At 38.0% G+C, this 21,930-nt stretch overlaps 1 protein-coding gene across 1 annotated transcript; it reads left to right on the forward strand.

The window, feature by feature from the left end:
* The first annotated feature begins 2,453 nt into the window (after positions 1-2,453).
* Positions 2,454-21,508, forward strand: GBP5 (guanylate binding protein 5). The gene is made up of 11 exons (XM_077120347.1): positions 2,454-2,620; positions 5,435-5,643; positions 6,259-6,386; positions 7,534-7,643; positions 7,910-8,103; positions 8,472-8,714; positions 9,563-9,843; positions 10,646-10,858; positions 11,712-11,814; positions 12,110-12,291; positions 20,333-21,508. Exons 2-11 carry the CDS (start codon positions 5,454-5,456, stop codon positions 20,450-20,452), a joined length of 1,764 nt encoding a protein of 587 aa, XP_076976462.1. The 5' UTR covers positions 2,454-2,620; positions 5,435-5,453; the 3' UTR covers positions 20,453-21,508.
* Positions 21,509-21,930: the final 422 nt, after the last annotated feature.

Below are 21,930 nucleotides of genomic sequence, written 5' to 3' on the forward strand. Positions count from 1 at the left end.
ATTTGTAATCAGCCAAACGGGAGTGTCTTCTGCAATTAGTGATGCTAAATGCAATCATGGGAAGTCTTTTAAGGAGGACTCAGAGGAGACAGGTTCCATTCCTGCTTTGGCTGGTGAGCCTCTCCTGTGGAGTTCATCCAGGCCATCCATTGGACTCATCAGCTTCACAGCCTGCCCTGTGGATTTTGGACTCTGCATTCCTACGGTCACGTGAGGCACTTTCATAAATTTTATATTTGCAAGTGTTCCCTGTTGATTCTGTTTCTCTAGAGAACCCTAACTAATACAGATATGGACTAGAAATTATGAGATTCATCTAACTCTAGATGTATTTCAAATTTAGAACTGACAGAACTTGCTTTTGTGTTGAATTTGTGCAGGAAGAGAAAAGGAGGCATCAAGGATGAGAGGAGTTATTTTTTACTCAGATGAGGGAAACTGTGGGTGAATCAGGTTTTGGACCACTGAGGTATATCAAGAGTTTTATTTTGGATGTGTTAAATTTGAGATATTTATTTGAACACAGAGATGGACATGTCAAACAGGCAGTTGAATTTAAAAGCTTGAAGCTCAAGGGTGAAGTTAGAGCTGGAGATATCATTTTGGGCATCATTTATACAGATTTAATCCAGTCATGGTTGGATTGAAGGGAAAAAAAAAATACCAAGTATTGAGGAGCTACAGTATTTAGAGATTTAAGAAATGCAGAGAATACAGAAAAAAGAATGGCCTGCGAGGTAGATAAAAACAATGATTTACAAGAAATAAAGATACACAAGTCAGCTGGAAAGATACAATTCTTCAAAGAAGGAAGTGAAGATTATCTTTGCCAAATGTTGGTGAATGGATTGAGAGGTCAGAGATGCCCACAATAAAGAGAGAAACTAGTAGTAAAGTCTGATGCCCTGGGCTTCAAAGACCCCTTAAGTGTTTTGCTGTTGTAGTTTGTTGTTTTGAGTTTTTCTTTGGGGGTGTGTGGTTTGAAAGATTAAACAAAAAAGATAAGTGATCTGGAAGCCATATTCAGGAAAAGAAATGGCACTTAATCTACTTTATTTCCAGCTCTTTCAAATTAGGAATATAGAGGAAATACACAGGACCACCCCTAGAGGGAGCTTCTGGCAGTAGGGGCGTCAATCAACTCACCCACTCACCAGCTTGGTTTTAAGTTCTCTATGCCCTATTTAGCTCATCCGCCAAGGTTTGGAGAGAACAAGACATACTAGAGACAAGGAAGTCTGTGGATGAACTTATAGGCGTGGCATAAAGTGTGGGAATCCTTGAGAGTGTACACTTCAGAGAGGCACTGAACAACCAGGTGGCTAGGAAAACGCATCTATTACATTTGAGCCAGCTTCTGTTTTCAGTTACCCAGCCACACACAGAAGGTCAAATATTGTATGACCTCACTAATATGAATTATTTAGAACAAACAGTGCCATAGAGTCAGAGTCCAGAGTAAAGGTTACCAGGCAGTGGGGTAGGGATAAGGAATGAGGAGTCAATGCTTAAATGGTACAGGGTTTCTATTTGGAAGGATGAAAAAATTTTGGTAATGGATGATGGTGATGGTAGCACAACACTTTGAATGCAATGAGCTGCACTGAAGTATTTATTTGAATATGGTTTAAAGGTGAAATTTTAGATTGCATATATTTTGCTAGAATAAAATGTTTTAAAATAATCCACGGGACTGTACAACATAAACAGTGAACTCAAGTCAAACCATGGACTGTAGTTAGTTATAAAATTGTGCTTTTGTCAATTGTCACAAGGTGTTACAATGTTTCTAAACAGGCTGGCACATGGGAGCTTATTTTATGTATGATTTTTTTCTATAAATCCTTAACTTCTCTCATTAATGGTGCTGCATTTGGGGCAAGTTACTAAATTTCTCTGTGCCCAGTTTTATAAAATTGGGAGAAAATATATGTTGTGAGAATTAACATAGAGTGATCCATACAAGGTTGTGAACACTGTGCACAGAGCATCCAATATTCAATAAATAATATCCTCTTTATCATTCATTACATAATAAGCACCAAGTCCTTTGTTCCTTCCTGTAGATTAGTATAAATCTTCAGTTACTGCATCTATTGGAAAAGCAACACTTGATGCTGTGTGAAGCCCTAAAACTTGTTCCTATGTGAGTGCATCTTACATTGAGAAAATGAGATCTTAAAATAATGTAATATTCCCCCTACACTGCCTCAGAACTGGATATAAAATATCATTACATCTCAAACTACATTTCAAAATTTAAAAATAATCTCAAAATGATCTTGCAGTAACAGTATGCAATTTCTAAGAAATCAGGGCAATTGAACACATGCAAGTCATCAACTGGTTCAGGAAATTCCCTTTTTTATTTACTTAGATGTTAAATTTGCTCTTTGGTTTCAGTTTCCTATAGACAGATTTTAAAAGCCCAGCTCTCTTTGGTTAGTTTCTATTTCAGAATCCAATTTTCAAGCGGTCTTGTGTGAGGAGGGAAAACAAAACAGCACAAAGAAACCACACAGCTAAGGCAAGGGACAAAAGTTAGAACTCTTACCAAGTTTTTGTTGCAGCTGTTTTCTTAGGATCTCAAAGGATCTCTGCCCTCAGTTTTATAGTTAAAGTGAGTATGGGGAAAGTATGGGAGGAGATTTGCATTTTAAAAACAGTCTATCTGTGATAGGATGCAGCTGAGTCTGACCAGACCTTGGTAAAGATTAAATTATGGTACTATCAAAAAGCAGAATTCAGTAAGTGTTGGTTACATTTGCTTACTGTTGAATTAAGCCGATGCACGTGTGTGGGCCAAATGGAGAGTTTGAATGTCTTAACACTATTTATCTTCCTTTTCCACCTTATGACCAATCTGGGAGCACAATTGCCATTTAAGTTACCTTTCTTTGTCTTTGATGGAATTTGATGAAGGTGATTCAAATTGTAGCCTGAAAGTTTCAAAGACTATAATTGCATTATTTTTATGAGGAGGAGCAATGAATGAGATTCAATGTAAATTGCTGGCTAAGATTGTTAAGGACAAAAAAGAAAAAAAGTTGAAACCCAGAGTAACAAATGAAAAGGTTTCATAAAAACAGCTATATAGTTTTAGACATAGTCATGTAATTTATTTGAAGGTGGATCTGGATTTCCTCTTTTAGAAATAGATCTGACTTACCAGTTTCAGTTCCCCAGCCTCTACTTACTCCTTAGTCCTTTTGTGTTGGATTCTGTTTTTACTACTCTACTGCCTTCACCATTATGGAACGCTTAAAAGCAAAACTGTGTTGTTGTTTTTTTTAAAGTTTATGCAAAACTGTCTGATAATTTTGTTTACTCTTTGGGACTCTCTCTTTCATTGACTATCTTACTATGACATAGGATCATGCATCTCTCATCATGATGCGTATGTCATAGTAAGATCATGCATTGTTTTTCACTGGTCTCCTTCCTGAGGATCTTTTCCTCTTCTTCTAAATTCAAACCAAAAACAATGCCACAGAAGGCAAAAGCAAATGACAGCAGCAACACAAAATAAAAACTAAAATTGTATGGCTTAATAGAGATGTTGTCTTTAGAAACTCCATCTCTAGCACTCCTGAGCATTTTTACCTATATTTCTTGGTGTTTTCTTTCTTTGCACTTTTCCTCTCCTACAGCTCTCTCTTTTTGAAGCTAGGACTGTTAATGATGTGCATTGTTCAGCTTTATATCCAACTATGTATTTACTTTTTCCTATTTTTAGAAAACAGGCTCAGATTGCTAAGTGAAATGTCAAATGTCATCCACCTAAACAGCTGCAGGATTGGGGTTTGGAAGTCAGATCTGCATTACTTCAAAGCCAAAATGTGTATTGCTTGGTTTGTGTCTCAGTCCATTTTTGCATTGTCTTGATTTTCAAAAGATTATGAGACTCTGGCAAAGTAAGGGAAAATGCACCCCACAGCGTACGTCATGGGCTGGGTTACAAAGGGCAGAGCCGTCACTGGGTATGGAATTTGAATCATGTGGAAATTGCGAAGTTGTTTTGGAGATTATTGCCCAGATAATGTGGGTACAATGTGTAAAATAATATTAATATAGATACACAGCACCAATGTGATTCATAAGGAGGTCTGAAAACTTAGTTTCCTTTCCCATTAGTGACATCATCCTGAACCACAAAAGTTTGGATGGTCCCAAAATCTGTATATAGATTTGGTTTGTGTTTCTTCACTTTTTCTAGCTAATTATTATGTCCTCTGTTATGTCCCCATATCTTTCTAATAAAAAAACTGTTATGACCTCTGCTACGTACATGCCAGGCAACCGAGCTCCACAAATATAAGGCATCAATATGGCGTTGGTAACAGATTAGAATCATTGTGGAATCCCTCTTTCTGGATCATGAATGAACTGAGCATTACGAGAATCCCCCGCCCTGGTGGTATGCCATATGTAAGGGGTCTTCAATGACTCCCAAACAATTCTGTCTTAATTTATCTGTCACCTGAATGATTTTGGGGGTCTTAGCTATGAGTAAGGGTGCAGGGGAAAATGAGCCTTTATAATTGTAAAAATGAAACAAAACAACATTTTTTGCAGTCTTCTCGTAAAGAAAAGGAGAATCCAGATCTTTTAGTTGTGAGATTTCAGCAAAAGGAAGTTAGATTGATGGTGGTTTTTAGCTTCTGTAGTAAATCACTTTTAAAATGAAAGAAAAGTATTCTTTACGATAAAACAGGGCAGAAATGCCTGCATTTGCTTTGATCTCATACAATTTAAAATTAATTTATCAGGGACTTCTCAGGTTATGGGCATCAATGCCTAAAAGTTAGAAAGTAATTGATTGGTTAAGCATTATTAAAGGAAGTATTTTCACTCTCTTTCTCAACCATGAAATTATCATAAATTTTTAGTTAAAGAAGTCATAACAAAACTATGTATAAAAGCTCTTTTAACAACATCATTCTAAGAAGAAAAATAACCATATTTGTTGATTTGTTAGCTAATGCTAACATAATGACCCAGTGGGATTTACTATAATACAGATTGATTGGACATATCCCTGAATAAAAGTAAAGCAAGTTGATATGGGGTAAAAGTAAGAAGTGTGATATCAGAAATAGTCATAAGAAATCAATCCGATGATTCAGGGAGGTAAAAATAAGAAAGTCAAAAATGAATGGAGTAAGTCTGATTCAAGCTAGCAGCAATAGGTCAGACCCAGAAAATGGGTTTCCTTGTGTGCACTAAATATCTAAGAAGTAGTAGGATTCCCTACAGTAGACCCCTCATCCCCAAAAGCCACAGGATCTATTTAATGTGACCCTCTTTGTCACTTAAAAAAAAATTTCTCCAGGAATTTTGCTGGAAAATGACTCTTGCTTCAGGAAGCAAGGTAACTTGCTCTACTTAAAGACTGGAAATTCCAGTCCATCCCATCCCATCTCTTCCCTTGCAGATAAAGTAACAAGGTGGACATGGCCCCAGAGAGCCACATGCCGGGCCCAGTGTGCCTCATTGAGAACCTTAAAGGGGAACTGAAGACTAATCAGGAAGCTCTGAAGATCCTGTCTGCCATCGACCAGCCTGTTGTGGTGGTGGCTATTGTGGGTCTGTACCGCACAGGCAAATCCTACCTGATGAACAAGCTGGCTGGGAAGAAAAAGGGTGAGTGGCATCAGCAAAGCTTAGATAAGCCCCCTCTGCTCACCCACACTGCATATGGTCTACTGTGATGATTGCAGAAGGCAAAGTTTAGACAAAAGATTAGAAATTGAAAGCTAATGTTCAGGCTATGTCTGGACTTCTTATTATGATCTGAGAGATAAAGGGATGCTCTCTTTCCTTACATATCACTTTTTTTTCTGCTTTAGTATCTTCTTGTAAAAAGCATAATCCATTTCCCTCATACGGATTAAGACAGCAATGAAATAACTTGTCCACCCATTATTATAAACTATGAACATCTTAGTAATATGCTATTCTTATTAGAAACATCACATTTACAACTTACGGTATTCAGTAGTCTCCAAATATCTAAGAAGTAGTAGGATTCCCTACAGTAGACCCCTCGTCCCCAAAAGCCACAGGATCTATTTAATGTGACCCTCTTTGTCACTTGAAAAAAATTTTTCTCATTTTCCCATTTTTCTTTTGGTCGCTCAGAAAGTACTGGCTGTACTTTCTGCTGTCTTCTTTTCTTGGTTCACCTTAACTTCTACCTCCATTTCCAAGCCTGTCTGCTATTGCAAGCGCCAGTCACATTCTCTCTCTTCTTTGTAGGTTTCTCTGTTGGATCCACAGTGCAGTCTCACACCAAAGGCATCTGGATGTGGTGTGTGCCTCATCCTAAGAAACCAGACCACACCCTAGTTCTGCTTGACACTGAGGGCCTGGGAGATATAGAGAAGGTAAGTGAGGAGGATTCAATTTTGATTAACCACCTCAATTCTGAATATTCTTTGCACACCTGGATTTTTCCAAATTTGTACTTCCATTTGACTAGAATATACCTTTTATTTCTTGTTTGAATAGTCAAAGTATGGGAACCTGAAGTGAAAAAAAAATATCAGCCAGAATTATGGTTAGGAGATACTGCATCAATGTTGAGCTATACAAATTAACCCAGATGTGTTAAAAATAATGCAAATAGAATCACTGTCATAAGTCTGCTCCTACCGAGAATTGTGGTTAAGGTCTTAGGCTCTGGATTAGACAAACTCATGTTTAAATCAGGGTTCTGACACTTTCTAACTTTTGACAAAAATGCTTGTGTTTTTCAGTCCTTCTGAATTGAAATCTTCCCCCAATTTTTATTTTCTCTTTGGTTTTATCCAATTTATCATTTGAATATGAGATTTTTCCAGTGATGTGCTCGTGTTTGATAACCAAGCACATAGGGGAAAACACCTGAATTTGTAGTACTTGCTGATTTTCTAAATACTCCCATCATAGCTGATTTCAAGCTACCAAACTGAAGTCATTAAACTCAGAGTTGGGAAGAGATGTATACACTCAGTTCTCATGAGATGATATGAGCTGGCTCTATCATACCATTGAGACTTTCCCTTGAACCTTCATTTTTTATGGTTTGAATCTGCTTTTGATTTACCAAGATTCAGAGATGATCAGCCTCAATTTGAGACACAGTTTTCTCACCTGTGAGATGGAGATAGTAATTATAAACCTACTACTTATAAACCTACTATCTCCATAGTGAACTGCCTGGGCATAACTGTTATATAACTATATATAATACATATAGGCAAACTTTGTCTTTTATAATAGAAAATATTGATTTTAAGGACACTAATGATCCTGCTCAATCTCTCCATTTTGTAAAGATTTAGCAATAGTATTAGAGCAACTGGTGTGTTGATAATATATGGTCCAGTATAAAATCATCAGTGCTAACTATAGAGCTATCCAATTTTCCTATATTTCTGCCAGTCATTTTAATTTTAGTCTTGTTTACTATTTGCAAAATAGAGACTTACTTTTAACCACTACACACCTTACAATGCCATGAGACAGACTTAAATTTGTTCTGATTTCTAGGATGATGCAGAGAATGATAGCCAGATTTTTGCACTGACAATACTACTGAGCAGCACTTTGGTATATAATACCATGAATGCCATTGACCAGCAAGCCATCAACTTTCTCTAGTATCCTTTTGTGGTCCCAGAAAACACAAAGCCAGAAAGCTCTCCAGTGCTCGCTCAACAGCTGGTGGATCCTGGTGATTCAAGCATAAAAAATTAAAATATGAAAAACATTCAAAGTGCAAGGAAAAGAACATGTATATTTACTGATGAAATGATGAGTTAGGACCCAAAGGTCCTGGGAATAGAGATCCTGGGAAAGATGGAATTAAATATGGGCTTATCAGAGGCAGGCTGTTTTCTGATAGTTTTCCTTAATGACATCTCAGCAATGTAACTGAATGGACAGATTTGCTCAGGGTAAGATCCTCAACTGATCTTAATGAGGTTGAAGATACAGTTAACTCTGAGAACTTTCCAGACTTAGTGTGGACTCTAAGAGACTTCTACCTACAGCTGGAAGCAGATGGACAGCTCATAACTGAAGATGAGTACTTGGAGATTTCACTGAGGCCAAAGGAAGGTAACATGAGCTTCTATTTTGTAAAGAGGGAGAAAAGAAACAAGAGAAATTGTCTTTTTTTGTGTGTAGGTGGTTAAATTTATAATTTCCTATATTTACTACCTGGTTATCCCACCAAATAAATAATTAATATTATTAATTTATAATGACCTAATAAAACCACTATTAAATTGTATTTCCTTCTTGTTCTTGCAGCAAGTATTTTTTTCTTTTTTTCTTTTCCTGATTAGTTATCTTTTATCTTTTTGCTTAGAATTTGTGAGGATATATTGCAATAAATAACATTGGGTGGAAGGGATTTTTTTTGAGGAAGCAGATTAAAATAAAATATATGCTATGCTAAGTAAATCTTATTTTTCTTCCTCCAGGTACTGACCAATATGTTCAAAATTCCAATTTGCCCCGTCTATGTATACAGAAGTTTTTTCCAAAAAAGAAATGCTTTATCTTCAACTCACCCAGTCATCGGAAGAAACTTGCCGTCCTCAAGACACTGAAAGACGATGAGCTGGATCCAGAATTTGTGCAACAAATTGCAGAATTCTCTTCCTATATCTACAGCCATTCAAAGACCAAGACACTTTCAGGAGAGATCAAGGTCAATGGACCTCGTGAGTTCCTTTTTAAAGATATTCCTTCCTAAGTCAATGTAAAGAATAAAAGACATAAGATTCTCTTTCCAATGTCAGAAATATATCGGGTACTTATTATACATTATAGCCTTGTGTATAGGCACAAGGTGAGCAAGACAGATATCTTCCTTATCGAAATGGAGTTTAGTCAGTACAAACATTAAACAAGCAGATCCCCAAGTTGTTGAGAACTTTAAAAGAAGTCTAAGCAGACTTTTTGGTCCATTTTTTCCTTAATGGCTCTAAGCCTCAGAACTCCATAAATTATTGTTACACAATTGAGGAAAGTTGGGCCCAAGCAAAAAGTGTCAACTTGGCCAGGTGTCCAGTTATTTTGTTGCTGTGGACTTAAATTATCAGCCTGTGAAATTTATCTATGTTGATCACGTCTGTGGTTGGCTGAGCTGAGTGCCTTCCACAATGAGTGGAAGTCTTAAAAGAGAGAGGTCAGAAGAGAGTTCAGAAGCTCAGCACAACTCATCTCAGAGCTCAGAGCCCACACAGACCCAGACATTTGGAGATGCAAAAAGGAATCACCCTGGGGAAAGCCATTTGAACTTAGAAGCCAGGAGGGAAGACCAGCAGACATTGCCATGTACTTCCAATGTGACAGAGAAACCCAGATGAAAGATAGCTGCCTTTCCTCTATGGAACTGTAAATTTGTAACTAAATAAATCCCCTTTATAAAAGCCAATCCATCTCTGGTGTGTTGCATTCTGGCAACCTTAGCAAAATAAAGCAGTAAACAAAGTTCAGGCAATGCACTCAGTAGACAGTATGCCCTCTTTCTTTGCAAATAATACAAGCATTTCTTCTGTCAATGAAGGTCTAGAGAACCTGGTGTTGACCTACGTCAATGCCATCAGCAATGGGACCATGCCCTGCATGAGGAATACAATCCTGGCCTTGGCCCAGATAGAGAATTCGGCTGCAGTACAAAAAGCCATTGCCCACTATGACAAGCAGATGGGCCAGAAGCTGCAGCTGCCCACGGAAACCCTCCAGGAGCTGCTGGATCTGCACAGGGCCAGTGAGAGAGAGGCCACTGAAGTCTTCATGAAGAACTCTTTCAAGGATGTGGACCAGAAGTTCCAGAAGGAATTAGAGGCAAGTTTTTGTGTTCTAGTTCATGGAGATTAGGGTCAGTTGAAGGGAAAAAATGGGACCCAAGAGAAGCAGTTCTTACTGGACTGAAAAATAATGATAATCCCTTGGGTAGCGAAGATATCACTGTATATACATATAATTTATATATGCAAATGTAACTACTCTAGGCCCTCTAGACTCTGAAATATTCACAGACACATAACTCACCTTTACCTTGTTACTCCATGACTCAATTAAAAAAAATCTTATTCCTTTAAAGAGTTGCATTTATGATGTATGAATTTATCTTTTTTATTAATCAAGAACACAAAATTGTCAGTTGGATCTTCTAAAAGATTGTGTATCCAGGCTTAGTAAACTAAGTTGATATTATTCCAGCCAAAAGCTAAGAAAGTGAAGACATTGAAAACCAGTGCAGCATTATGTGGTACCACAATTAATTCATTATTGAACTCATTTGAAGTCCTAGGTTCAGCATAATAAGGAATCTAAGAATGTTACACAATAGTAGCTTATGTTTAAAATAAAGGCATAAATTTAGAGATCTATGACCTGAACATTACATCTAAAGCAGAGATAGCAAGCAGCAGAAAAGGTGCCAAGAGATTTGAAACCCAAAAGTGAATATCATTTTTCTATAGAGTAACATTCTTGGAACTTGTCAGGGTCTGGTAGAAGGGATATAGTCTTGCTTGTATTTCTCTAAGTTTCTAGAAAAAAATATAGATTATTTTTTGAGGATCATTACCAGGATACCGAATTGTTTCTAATATCTTCTCTGTGGGCCTTTTCCTTTTTGAAGGCCAGTCTAGATGCAAAACAAGATGACATTTGTAAACAGAACTTGAAAGCATCATCGGATCACTGCTCAGCTTTGCTTCAGGATATTTTCGGCCCTCTAGAAAGAGAAGTGAAGGAGGGAATTTATTCTAAACCAGGAGGACATCTACTCTTCATTCAGAAGACAGAAAAGCTGAAGGCAGAGTACTATCGAAAGCCCAGAAAGGGAATCCAGGTATCCTAGCTTTATTAACTGTGGGGAACTGCTGGGGGTTGGGGGTGAGGGCAGGTGGGAACATCTTTCATAACAGCAAGAACAGGTGGAAAGACTCACAGATGAGATCCATGTCTTCGCTTAGCCATTACTCCTTCATTCGATAAGCATACTTAGAATACCTACTATTTGCCTGATATTGGCGTTCCTAGAACAGGATTTATACTCTCATGATAGTCACCGCATTAAATTCATCTATCAGCATAATCCCCAGACTTTTATTGCAACCACTTAAAACAAGAGGACCACCTTGGTTAGGTAGGACAGAATCCCAATATTTGAAACTAATTTAAGAAAAAAACCTTCATTAGCTTAAATTAACTCAAAGTAAAAGATTTTAATTTAGCTTCAAGCCCAGCTACATCCGGGAATTTAATTATTGGCATTGTTCTTTCCCCTTCCAACCTTTCTCTCTCCCCTTCATGTTTTCTATTCCATTTTCCTCGCTACTGGCTTCTCAGAAGGGCTCACCCCACATGGCAGCCAAGATGACACTAACAACTCCAATTTAACTAGTCCTTAATGCACTCAGGGGAGAGACTTCTTTCTTCCCCTGGTAGCCATATCAATATTTTTAGGACCCAAGTGTGGTGTTGCCCCACCTGTGAACAAATCCCTTGTACCCAGCCGTGATTGGCTGACCCGGTATGGGGACCACCCCTGAGACAGGAGAGGCTTGATTGACAGATCCACCAGGTGCAGGCAGAGCACTTCTGGGAAGGAAAAGATGCTGGGAAGACAAAGAAATACAGCTGTTTACAACATCCCTGATCATCATTTCCTACTTTTACTTTCATGTTTTGGGGGTTCCTAGGCTGAGGAAACTCTGCAGAAATATTTAAAGTCCAAGGAGACGGTGAGTGATGCAATTCTACGGACGGACCAGGCTCTCACAAAAAAGAAAAAGGAAGAGGAAGGTGAGAACAAAATGGAAGAGTCATGTAAACCAGAAATGTCTACAAATTTTAAATTATTTTGGGTTGGCCCACCCAGGATATTCAACTAGAACAAAATGGCAAAGATGCTTCTTAGCTCCTAAGGCCGTATCTGAGTGTACAATCAGCTGTATTATGGTTACCTAAAAAGAAAAAAAAAAAAGACTGTAGGGAAATTTTCTCTACGAAGTAGCAACCATAACAAAAAAGAGTGGGAGGCAGAAGGAAGGGACATTTTAATCCTAGAGAGGTTTGTCTTTCTCTTCTTTCTCTACAGAGGCACGTGAGAGAGCGATGGCTGCCCAGGCTGAAGCACGAAGGTTGGAAGAGCTGCAAAAGAAGAACCAGCAAATGATGGCAGAGAGGGAAAGAATCCATCAGGAACAAGTGAGACAAATGCAGCTGGAAAGAGAGCGCAGGCTGGCAGAGGAACAGAGGGCCCGGGAACGTCAACACCAGGTGTTCATCAATTATATTATCTTGAGAGCATAGGTTTCTTTCTCCTCTCTGTGATGATGAGCTCGTGAAGCAAGGACAAAAGGGCTAATACCACAGTTCAGGGCAGGACTCTGGAGCCAGTCTGCCTGCATATGGCTCCCATCTCCACCACTTATTAAAATACCTGATTTGGGCAAGTTATTCTAACCCCTTTTGTGCCTCAGCTTCCTCTTCTGTACCATGGAGACTTTAATCCCTATTACAAAGAGATGCTTTGATCGTTAAATGAGTTAATACTTGTGTTTAGAGTAGCATCTGAGACAGAATAAGCACTATAATTTGTTGAGTATAAATGAATCTTAGTCACATTTTACATTTTAACTTCAATTATCATTATACACAGATGAATGTCATCTATTTATTTACTATATAGCTAGCCCATGGTATTAAGCAGTCTTTTCTGTTAATTTGTTAATTACTCAGAACAGACCTTTGCTGGGATCATAGATCACCTTTAAATTAATTTCAAGTTACTGTTTCTATGCCCTTGTCCTTGAGTTGGTTTCTGAAGCCTTTAACTTGTGGATTTTGTTTTATCGTTACTTATTATTATCATCACTCAGTAAGAAGTAGTTTTTATTTACCAAATACTGAACAAAGTGTTTTACATGCATTTCCTCATCTAATTATTCACTGTGGAGCAGAGCTATTGTGGTCCCATTTTTTAGATGAGAATAATTAAATTCCAAAGAGGTAACCATAAATGGCAAAAGCACACAGCCTAGAAAATTATCAAGATCATCTTCCCTAGTAAGTGGGGTAGCTAGATTTTTGCTTCTGCAAATCTTGTGTGAACTACCTATGTGAGCATCTTCATGAGACAAAGGGCACACTGCCCTTTACCCCCAGGTGACCAATCTACCTATAGGTGATTAGTTTTCCAGATGCCATCGCAAGACACTTTTTGAGATTGCAGTTCTGCTTTAAAGGGGCAGTATGGTCAACCTGGGGTCCTAGATTTCCTTGCTCTTTTTTTCTTCTTCCACCAAAACTGTAGATCTGGAACAAATCCCTTATCCTAGTCTCAGATACTTCACCTGATTTTGTATACCCACCTAGATGCCCTGTTGTTTGATAAGGTTCTTAGGAGAATAAATGACATTCATCTGTATATAAATGATAATTGAATTAAAAAGGTGACTGAGATTGTTGAAAGACATTGTATGGAATGAGGGAAAAAAGACCCTCTGGATGTAATTCTGGGGGCCCCAACATTTCAGAGATTAAGAGATAATGATGGGACTTCCTGGAAGATGGCGGCTTAGTAAGATGCGCGGATCTTAGTTTCTTCTCCAGGACAGCTACTAGGGGAGTACAAACGATACAGAAAGTGCCCAAAGCCACAACAGAGATAAAAAAGACAGCGTACCCCATCCTGGAACGGCTGGCTGGCTGAGAGAAGCAGCTCGGGTGAGATCACCAAGGCGCGTGGGCCACACTGGGCGGGGCGGCAAGTGGCTGGGGTCACTCCCTTCCCCCTTCCCGGGCCGGCTGGGAGAATTGGAGAGGCGGTACCCTGAAACCGCAGCGGCTGGTGCCCACACCACGCGCAGCCCCCCGGACCAACTGAGAGAATTGGATCGGAAATACCCAGGCCGCGGAGAACGGTGACAGGTGGGGGAGGCCCCTTCCAAACCCGTGACTCCCGGGGAACGTGCACTCTCCCGGGCGGGCCGCTGCCGCTGGTGCCCTCCCGCCACGCTTGTCCCCCAGGGCCGACTAGGAAATTCGGAAGGGCTCTTTCCCGGGCTGCGGCGGCCAGCAACCCTCCCTGCGTTCGGACCCCGGGCCAGCTCAAGCCGCTTCGGCTAGCGAACCTCCCGGACGGCGAGAGTTTTCCAAAGTTTAAGGTCCCACAGCACCTTTTACTGGTGGGACCCGCAGACAAACGTGTGCCACAAGCGCTACCTACTGGGCAGGATAAGAAAAACAGAACCCAGAGATTTCACAGAAAAATCTTCCAAACTTCTGGATCCAATACCCAGGGAAATCTGTCTAAATGCGCAGACACCAACAGAAGATAACGGATCACGCTCAAATAATTGAAAATATGGCCCAGTCAAAGGAACAAACCAATAGTTCAAATGAGATACAGGAGCTGAGACAACTAATGCTGAATATACGAACAAAAATGGAAAACCTCTTCAAAAACGAAATCGATAAATTGAGGGAGGACATGAAGAAGACATGGGCTGAACATAAAGAAGAAATAGAAAAACTGAAAAAACAAATCACAGAACTTATGGAAGTGAAGGACAAAGTAGAAAAGATAGAAAAAACAGTGGATACCTACAATGATAGATTCAAAGCGACAGAAGATAGAATTAGTGATTTGGAGGATGGAACATCTGAATTCCAAAAACAAACAGAAACTATCGGGAAAAGAATGGAAAAATTTGAACAGGGTATCAGGGAACTCAAGGACAATATGAAGCGCACAAATATACGTGTTGTGGGTGTCCCAGAAGGAGAAGAGAAGGGAAAAGGAGGAGAAAAACTAATGGAAGAAATTTTCACTGAAAATTTCCCAACTCTTATGAAAGACCTAAAATTACAGATCCAAGAAGTGCAGCGCACCCCAAAGAGATTAGACCCAAATAGGCGTTCTCCAAGACACTTACTAGTTAGAATGTCAGAGGTCAAAGAGAAAGAGAGGATCTTGAAAGCAGTGAGAGAAAAACAATCCATCACATACAAGGGAAACCCAATAAGACTATGTGTAGATTTCTCAGCAGAAACCATGGAGGCCAGAAGAGAGTGGGATGATATATTTAAATTACTAAAAGGGAAAAACTGCCAACCAAGACTCCTATATCCAGCAAAATTGTCCTTCAAAAATGAGGGAGAAATTAAAACATTCTCAGACAAAAAGTCACTGAGAGAATTTGTGACCAAGAGACCAGCTCTGCAAGAAATACTAAAGGGAGCACTAGAGTCAGATACAAAAAGACAGAAGAGAGAGGTATGGAGAAGAGTGTAGAAAGAAGGAAAGTCAGATATGATATATATAATACAAAAGGCAAAATGGTAGAGGAAAATATTATCCAAACAGTAATAACACTAAATGTTAATGGACTGAATTCCCCAATCAAAAGACATAGAATGGCAGAATGGATTAAAAAACAGGATCCTTCTATATGCTGTCTACAGGAAACACATCTTAGACCCAAAGATAAACATAGGTTGAAAGTGAAAGGTTGGGAAAAGATATTTCATGCAAATAACAACCAGAAAATAGCAGAAGTGGCTATACTAATATCCAACAAGTTAGACTTCAAATGTAAAACAGTTAAAAGAGACAAAGAAGGACACTATATACTAATAAAAGGAACAATTAAACAAGAAGACATAACAATCATAAATATTTATGCACCGAACCAGAATGCCCCAAAATACGTGAGGAATACACTGCAAACACTGAAAAGGGAAATAGACACAAATACCATAATAGTTGGAGACTTCAATTCCCCACTCTCATCAATGGACAGAACATCTAGACAGAGGATCAATAAAGAAATAGAGAATCTGAATATTACTATAAAGGAGCTAGACTTAACAGACATTTATAGGACATTACATCCCACAACAGCAGGATACACCTTTTTCTCAAGTGCTCATGGATCATTCTCAAAGATAGACCATATGCTGGGTCACAAAGCAAGTCTTAACAAATTTAAAAAGATTGAAATCATACACAACACTTTCTCGGATCATAAAGGAATGAAGTTGGAAATCAATAATAGGCGGAATGCCAGAAAATTCACAAATACCTGGAGGCTCAACAACACACTCTTAAACAACGAGTGGGTCAAAGAAGAAATTGCAAGAGAAATTAGTAAATACCTCGAGGCAAATGAAAATGAAAACACAACATATCAAAACTTATGGGATGCAGCAAAGGCAGTGCTAAGAGGGAAATTTGTTGCCCTAAATGCCTATATCAGAAAAGAAGAAAAGGCAAAAATGCAGGAATTAACGGTTCACTTGGAAGAACTGGAGAAAGAACAGCAAACTAATCCCAGGGCAAGCAAAAGGAAAGAAATAACAAAGATCAGAGCAGAAATAAATGAAATTAAAAATATGAAAACAGTAGAGAAAATCAATAAGACCAGAAGTTGGTTCTATGAGAAAATCAATAAGATTGATGGGCCCTTAGCAAGATTGACAAAAAGAAGAAGAGAGAGGATGCAAATAAATAAGATCAGAAATGGAAGAGGAGACATAACTACTGACCTCACAGAAATAAAGGAGGTAATAACAGGATACTATGAACAACTTTACGCTAATAAATACAACAATTTAGAGGAAATGGACGGGTTCCTGGAAAGACATGAACAACCAACTTTGACTCAAGAAGACATAGATGACCTCAACAAACCAATCACAAGTAAAGAAATTGAATCAGTCATTCAAAAGCTTCCTAAAAAGAAAAGTCCAGGACCAGATGGCTTCACATGTGAATTCTACCAAACGTTCCAGAAAGAATTAGTACCAATTCTCCTCAAACTCTTCAAAAAAATCGAAGTGGAGGGAAAACTGCCTAATTCATTCTATGAAGCCAACATCACCCTCATACCAAAACCAGGCAAAGATATTACAAAAAAAGAAAACTACAGACCAATCTCTCTAATGAATATAGATGCAAAAATCCTCAATAAAATTCTAGCAAATCGTATCCAACAACACATTAAAAGAATTATACATCAGGACCAAGTAGGATTCATCCCAGGTATGCAAGGATGGTTCAACATAAGAAAATCAATTAATGTAATACACCATATCAACAAATCAAAGCAGAAAAATCACATGATCATCTCAATTGATGCAGAGAAGGCATTTGACAAGATTCAACATCCTTTCCTGTTGAAAACACTTCAAAAGATAGGAATACAAGGGAACTTCCTTAAAATGATAGAGGGAATATATGAAAAACCCACAGCTAATATCATCCTCAATGGGGAAAAATTGAAACTTTCCCCCTAAGATCAGAAACAAGACAAGGATGTCCACTATCGCCACCATTATTCAACAGTGTGTTGGAGGTTCTAGCCAGAGCAATTAGACAAAAAAAAGAAATACAAGGCATCAAAATTGGAAAGGAAGAAGTAAAACTATCACTGTTTGCAGACGATATGATACTATACGTCGAAAACCCGGAAAAATCCACAACAAAACTACTAGAGCTAATAAATGAGTACAGCAAAGTAGCAGGTTACAAGATCAACATTCAAAAATCTGTAGCATTTCTATACACTAGTAATGAACAAGCTGAGGGGGAAATCAAGAAACGAATCCCATTTACAATTGCAACTAAAAGAATAAAATACCTAGGAATAAATTTAACTTAAGAGACAAAAAACCTATATAAAGAAAACTACAAAAAACTGCTAAAAGAAATCACAGAAGACCTAAATAGATGGAAGGGCATACCGTGTTCATGGATTGGAAGACTAAATATAGTTAAGATGTCAATCCTACCTAAATTGATTTACAGATTCAATGCAATACCAATCAAAATCCCAACAACTTATTTTTCAGAAATAGAAAAACCAATAAGCAAATTTATCTGGAAGGGCAGGGTGCCCCGAATTGCTAAAAACATCTTGAGGAAAAAAAACGAAGCTGGAGGTCTCGCGCTGCCTGACTTTAAGGCATATTATGAAGCCACAGTGGTCAAAACAGCATGGTATTGGCATAAAGATAGATATATCGACCAATGGAATCGAATAGAGTGCTCAGATATAGACCCTCTCATCTATGGACATTTGATCTTTGATAAGGCAGTCAAGCCAACTCACCTGGGACAGAGCAGTCTCTTCAATAAATGGTGCCTAGAGAACTGGATATCTATATGCAAAAGAATGAAAGAAGACCCATCTCTCACACCCTATACAAAAGTTAACTCAAAATGGATCAAAGATCTAAACATTAGGTCTAAGACCATAAAACAGTTAGAGGAAAATGTTGGGAGATATCTTATGGATCTTACAACTGGAGGCGGTTTTATGGACCTTAAACCTAAAGCAAGAGCACTGAAGAAGGAAATAAATAAATGGGAACTCCTCAAAATTAAACACTTTTGTGCATCAAAGAACTTCATCAAGAAAGTAGAAAGACAGCCTACACAATGGGAGACAATATTTGGAAATGATATATCAGATAAAGGTCTAGTATCCAGAATTTATAAAGAGATTGTTCATCTCAACAACAAAAAGACAGCCAACCCAATTACAAAATGGGAAAAAGACTTGAACAGACACCTATCAGAAGAGGAAATACAAATGGCCAAAATGCACAAGAAGAGATGCTCAATGTCCCTGGCCATTAGAGAAATGCAAATCAAAACCACAATGAGATATCATCTCACACCCACCAGAATGGCCATTATCAACAAAACAGAAAATGACAAGTGCTGGAGAGGATGCGGAGAAAGAGGCACACTTATCCACTGTTGGTGGGAATGTCAAATGGTGCAACCACTGTGGAAGGCAGTTTGGCGGTTCCTCAAAAAGCTGAATATAGAATTGCCATACGACCCAGCAATACCATTGCTGGGAATATACTCAAAGAACTTAAGGGCAAAGACACAAACGGACATTTGCACACCAATGTTTATAGCAGCGTTATTTACAATTGCAAAGAGATGGAAACAGCCAAAATCTCCATCAACAGAAGAGTGGCTAAACAAACTGTGGTATATACATACGATGGAATACTATGCAGCTTTAAGATAGGATAAACTTATGAAGCATGTAATAACATGGATGGACCTAGAGAACATTATGCTGAGTGAGTCTAGCCAAAAACTAAAGGATGTCTGATGTGAACAGACATTCGAGAATAAATTTGGAATATGTCCTTGATAACAGAGTCCAGCAGGAGGTAGAAACAGGGTAAGATAATGGCCAGTTGGAGTTGAAGGGATACAGATGGTGTAACAGGACTAGATACAAAAACTCAAAAATGGACAGCACAATAATACCTAATTGTAAAGTAATCATGTTAAAACACTGAATGAAGCTGCATCTGAGCTATAGGTTTTTGTTTTGTTTTGTTTTGTTTTGTTTTGATTTTACTATTATTACTTTTATTTTTTTCTCTATATTAACATTCTATATCTTTTTCGGTTATGTTGCTAGTTCTTCTAAACCAATGCATATGTACTAAGAAATGATGATCATGCATCTATGTGATGATGTTAAAAATTAATGATTGCATATGTAGAATGGTATGATCTCTAAATATTAGGTTAATTTCTTTTTTTCCATTAATTAAAAAAAAAAAAAGAGAAGGGATAATTGGAGCTGAAGGGATACAGACTGTACAACGGGATTGGATATAAAAACTCAGAAATGGACAGCACAATACAACCCAATTGTAATGCAATTATGTTAAAACACTGAATGAAGCTGCATGTGAGATATAGGGTTTTTTTTTGTTTTTTTTTTTTTTCTTTCTATTATTGTTTTAATTCTTATTCTGTTGTCTTTTTATTTCTTTTTCTAAATCGATGCAAATGTACTAAGAAATGATGAATATGCAACTATGTGATGTTATTAAGAATTACTGATTGTACATGTAGATTGGAATGATTTCTAATTGTTTTGTTAATTAATAAAAAAAAAAGAATAAAAATCATAGACTGGAAGAATGGAACAGAAAGATAGAAGGGGCCTGGATTTCCAATGTCTATGAAGCATAGACTACCTACTTCCAGATGTCATTTACATAAGAGATAAATAAAAGCCTATCTTGTTTAAAAAAAAAAAAAGAGAGATAATGATGGTTCTGGAGCTAGAGAAAGAAATGAAGGGTGAATAATTATAGAAGTAGAAAACCCCACAGTGAAAGGTAAAATGGGCATGAACGGAAAAGAATTCAAAGAGGATCTGTTGCTACTGGTGGGCTAAAATAAATAAGGAAACGTCAATGGTTTGGACTTTTTCCCAGTGGTTAGGAGATTGCTTTTTGCTAATCTCTAATTTTCTTTATCACTCTTTAGCAACAAGCTGAAATGCTGAAACGGCAATTAGAAGAAGAACAAAGAAGACTTCAAAATCAGCTTGAGCAGTACCAGAGAATTGCCAGCTCGCGAGGCGGTGATCCATGTACCTTACTTTAAAGAGTCAAATGTCAGCACTTCCTTTTCTTGTTCACCTTCAGTGTACATAGACCTGGAATGAAAAACTATGATACTTAAGACAATTATCATTTACATGACCTTCATAATTGTTATATCAAACTTCTACAGAGAGTCATAAAGTTATGGTCATTGTAATTGGTAAATTGTATTTCTCAACAGTCCAATAGTTTAAATGATGCTCACTTCCTTAAGGAGAGTATGAGTTATATAATAAAAGGCATTTTATCACTGCCTTGTTTTGGGGTATTATTGGGTTGGTTCCATCAGGAGATGCTTTCTTTTCTGTTTCAATGCCACTTCTCTGGTTTTCCACATCTATCTAAGGACACTGAAAGTGATCTTACCACATGGACAAGTCAAATGGAACGTGACCAAAGCCTTGGGCTCAGCTGGGCCCACTCCTGCCAAGTGGGTATGTGCTGAGTGCCATCAAAGGGAAGAACCAATGGTAAAGACAACTAAATTAGCTTCTTCGTAGAGATAATGTACAGTGCCCAAATGGGTGGAAGCTGTTCAATGATATGATTCATGGGCACTGTTAATAGACAGTCTAGATGGAGACATTCCAAGATAAATGCAAATAACCACAAAATGAAATTCAGATCCTCCAGGAGATGAAAGGAATTACTAGCATGAAATAGAAAATGTGTCAGGGGGCTGAAGGGCTACAATAGACACTTTCCCTTTCTTCTTTACCCTCACACACGGCATAACTTAAATAGGATATTTCAGCACTTAAAATGATTGACTGTAGGCTAAAATACTGTGTATTCCAGGTTTAGAATCTTTTCAAACTTATGAAGGCATAGTACAAATGATGTTATATAGCGTACCAAAAATATGATGGGGCTAATTTAATTTTGTACTGATTTATGATGCTAGAGTTAAATTATCTCAATTCTCGCATTCATGTTTGTTTTAGTTTCCTGGCTTCTGTGGCAAATACCATGCAATGAATGGGCTTCAATAGTGAGTTGGCTCATGGTTTTGAGCTTAGAAGTCCAAAACTGAGCTGTCAGTAGGGTGATATTTTTCTCAGAATACTGTAGCATTCTGGGGCTACCTGCCAGTGACCCTTGGTCTTTGAATTTTCTGTCACATGGCAATGTGCATAGTGGCCTTTTCTGGCCCTTGGTCCTTGAATTTTCTGTCACATGGCAATGTGCATAGTGGCCTTTTCTGGCTTGCTCTGAGTTTTGCTCTACCTGTAAAGGATTCCAATAATTCATATTAAAACCCAACCCGATTCAGTGGGGCCACAAATTAACAGAAGTAACATGTTGAAGAGATCTTATTTACAATGAATATCCCCCTACCAGAATGCAGACCAAGAGCAAGAACACATCCAGGCTGGGGCACACAATTAAATCCACCATAAAACCCTACTGATTTAAAAAAACTTATGTATTATATAAACGTATCTGTTTGCACTTTAACCGTAAACATACATAAAACTT

This window comes from Tamandua tetradactyla, chromosome 11 (genome assembly GCF_023851605.1).
Source record: "Tamandua tetradactyla isolate mTamTet1 chromosome 11, mTamTet1.pri, whole genome shotgun sequence".
NCBI lineage: Eukaryota > Metazoa > Chordata > Mammalia > Pilosa > Myrmecophagidae > Tamandua > Tamandua tetradactyla.

Excerpts from the sequence above, each read along its gene's own strand:
- GBP5 (XM_077120347.1), top strand. The coding sequence starts at position 5,454 with ATGGCCCCAGAGAGCCACATGCCGGGCCCAGTGTGCCTCATTGAGAAC. Across the intron at positions 8,715-9,562 it reads GATCAAGGTCAATGGACCTC|GTCTAGAGAACCTGGTGTTG; the intron begins GTGAGTTCCTTT and ends CTGTCAATGAAG. Across the intron at positions 10,859-11,711 it reads AGCCCAGAAAGGGAATCCAG|GCTGAGGAAACTCTGCAGAA; the intron begins GTATCCTAGCTT and ends GGGGGTTCCTAG.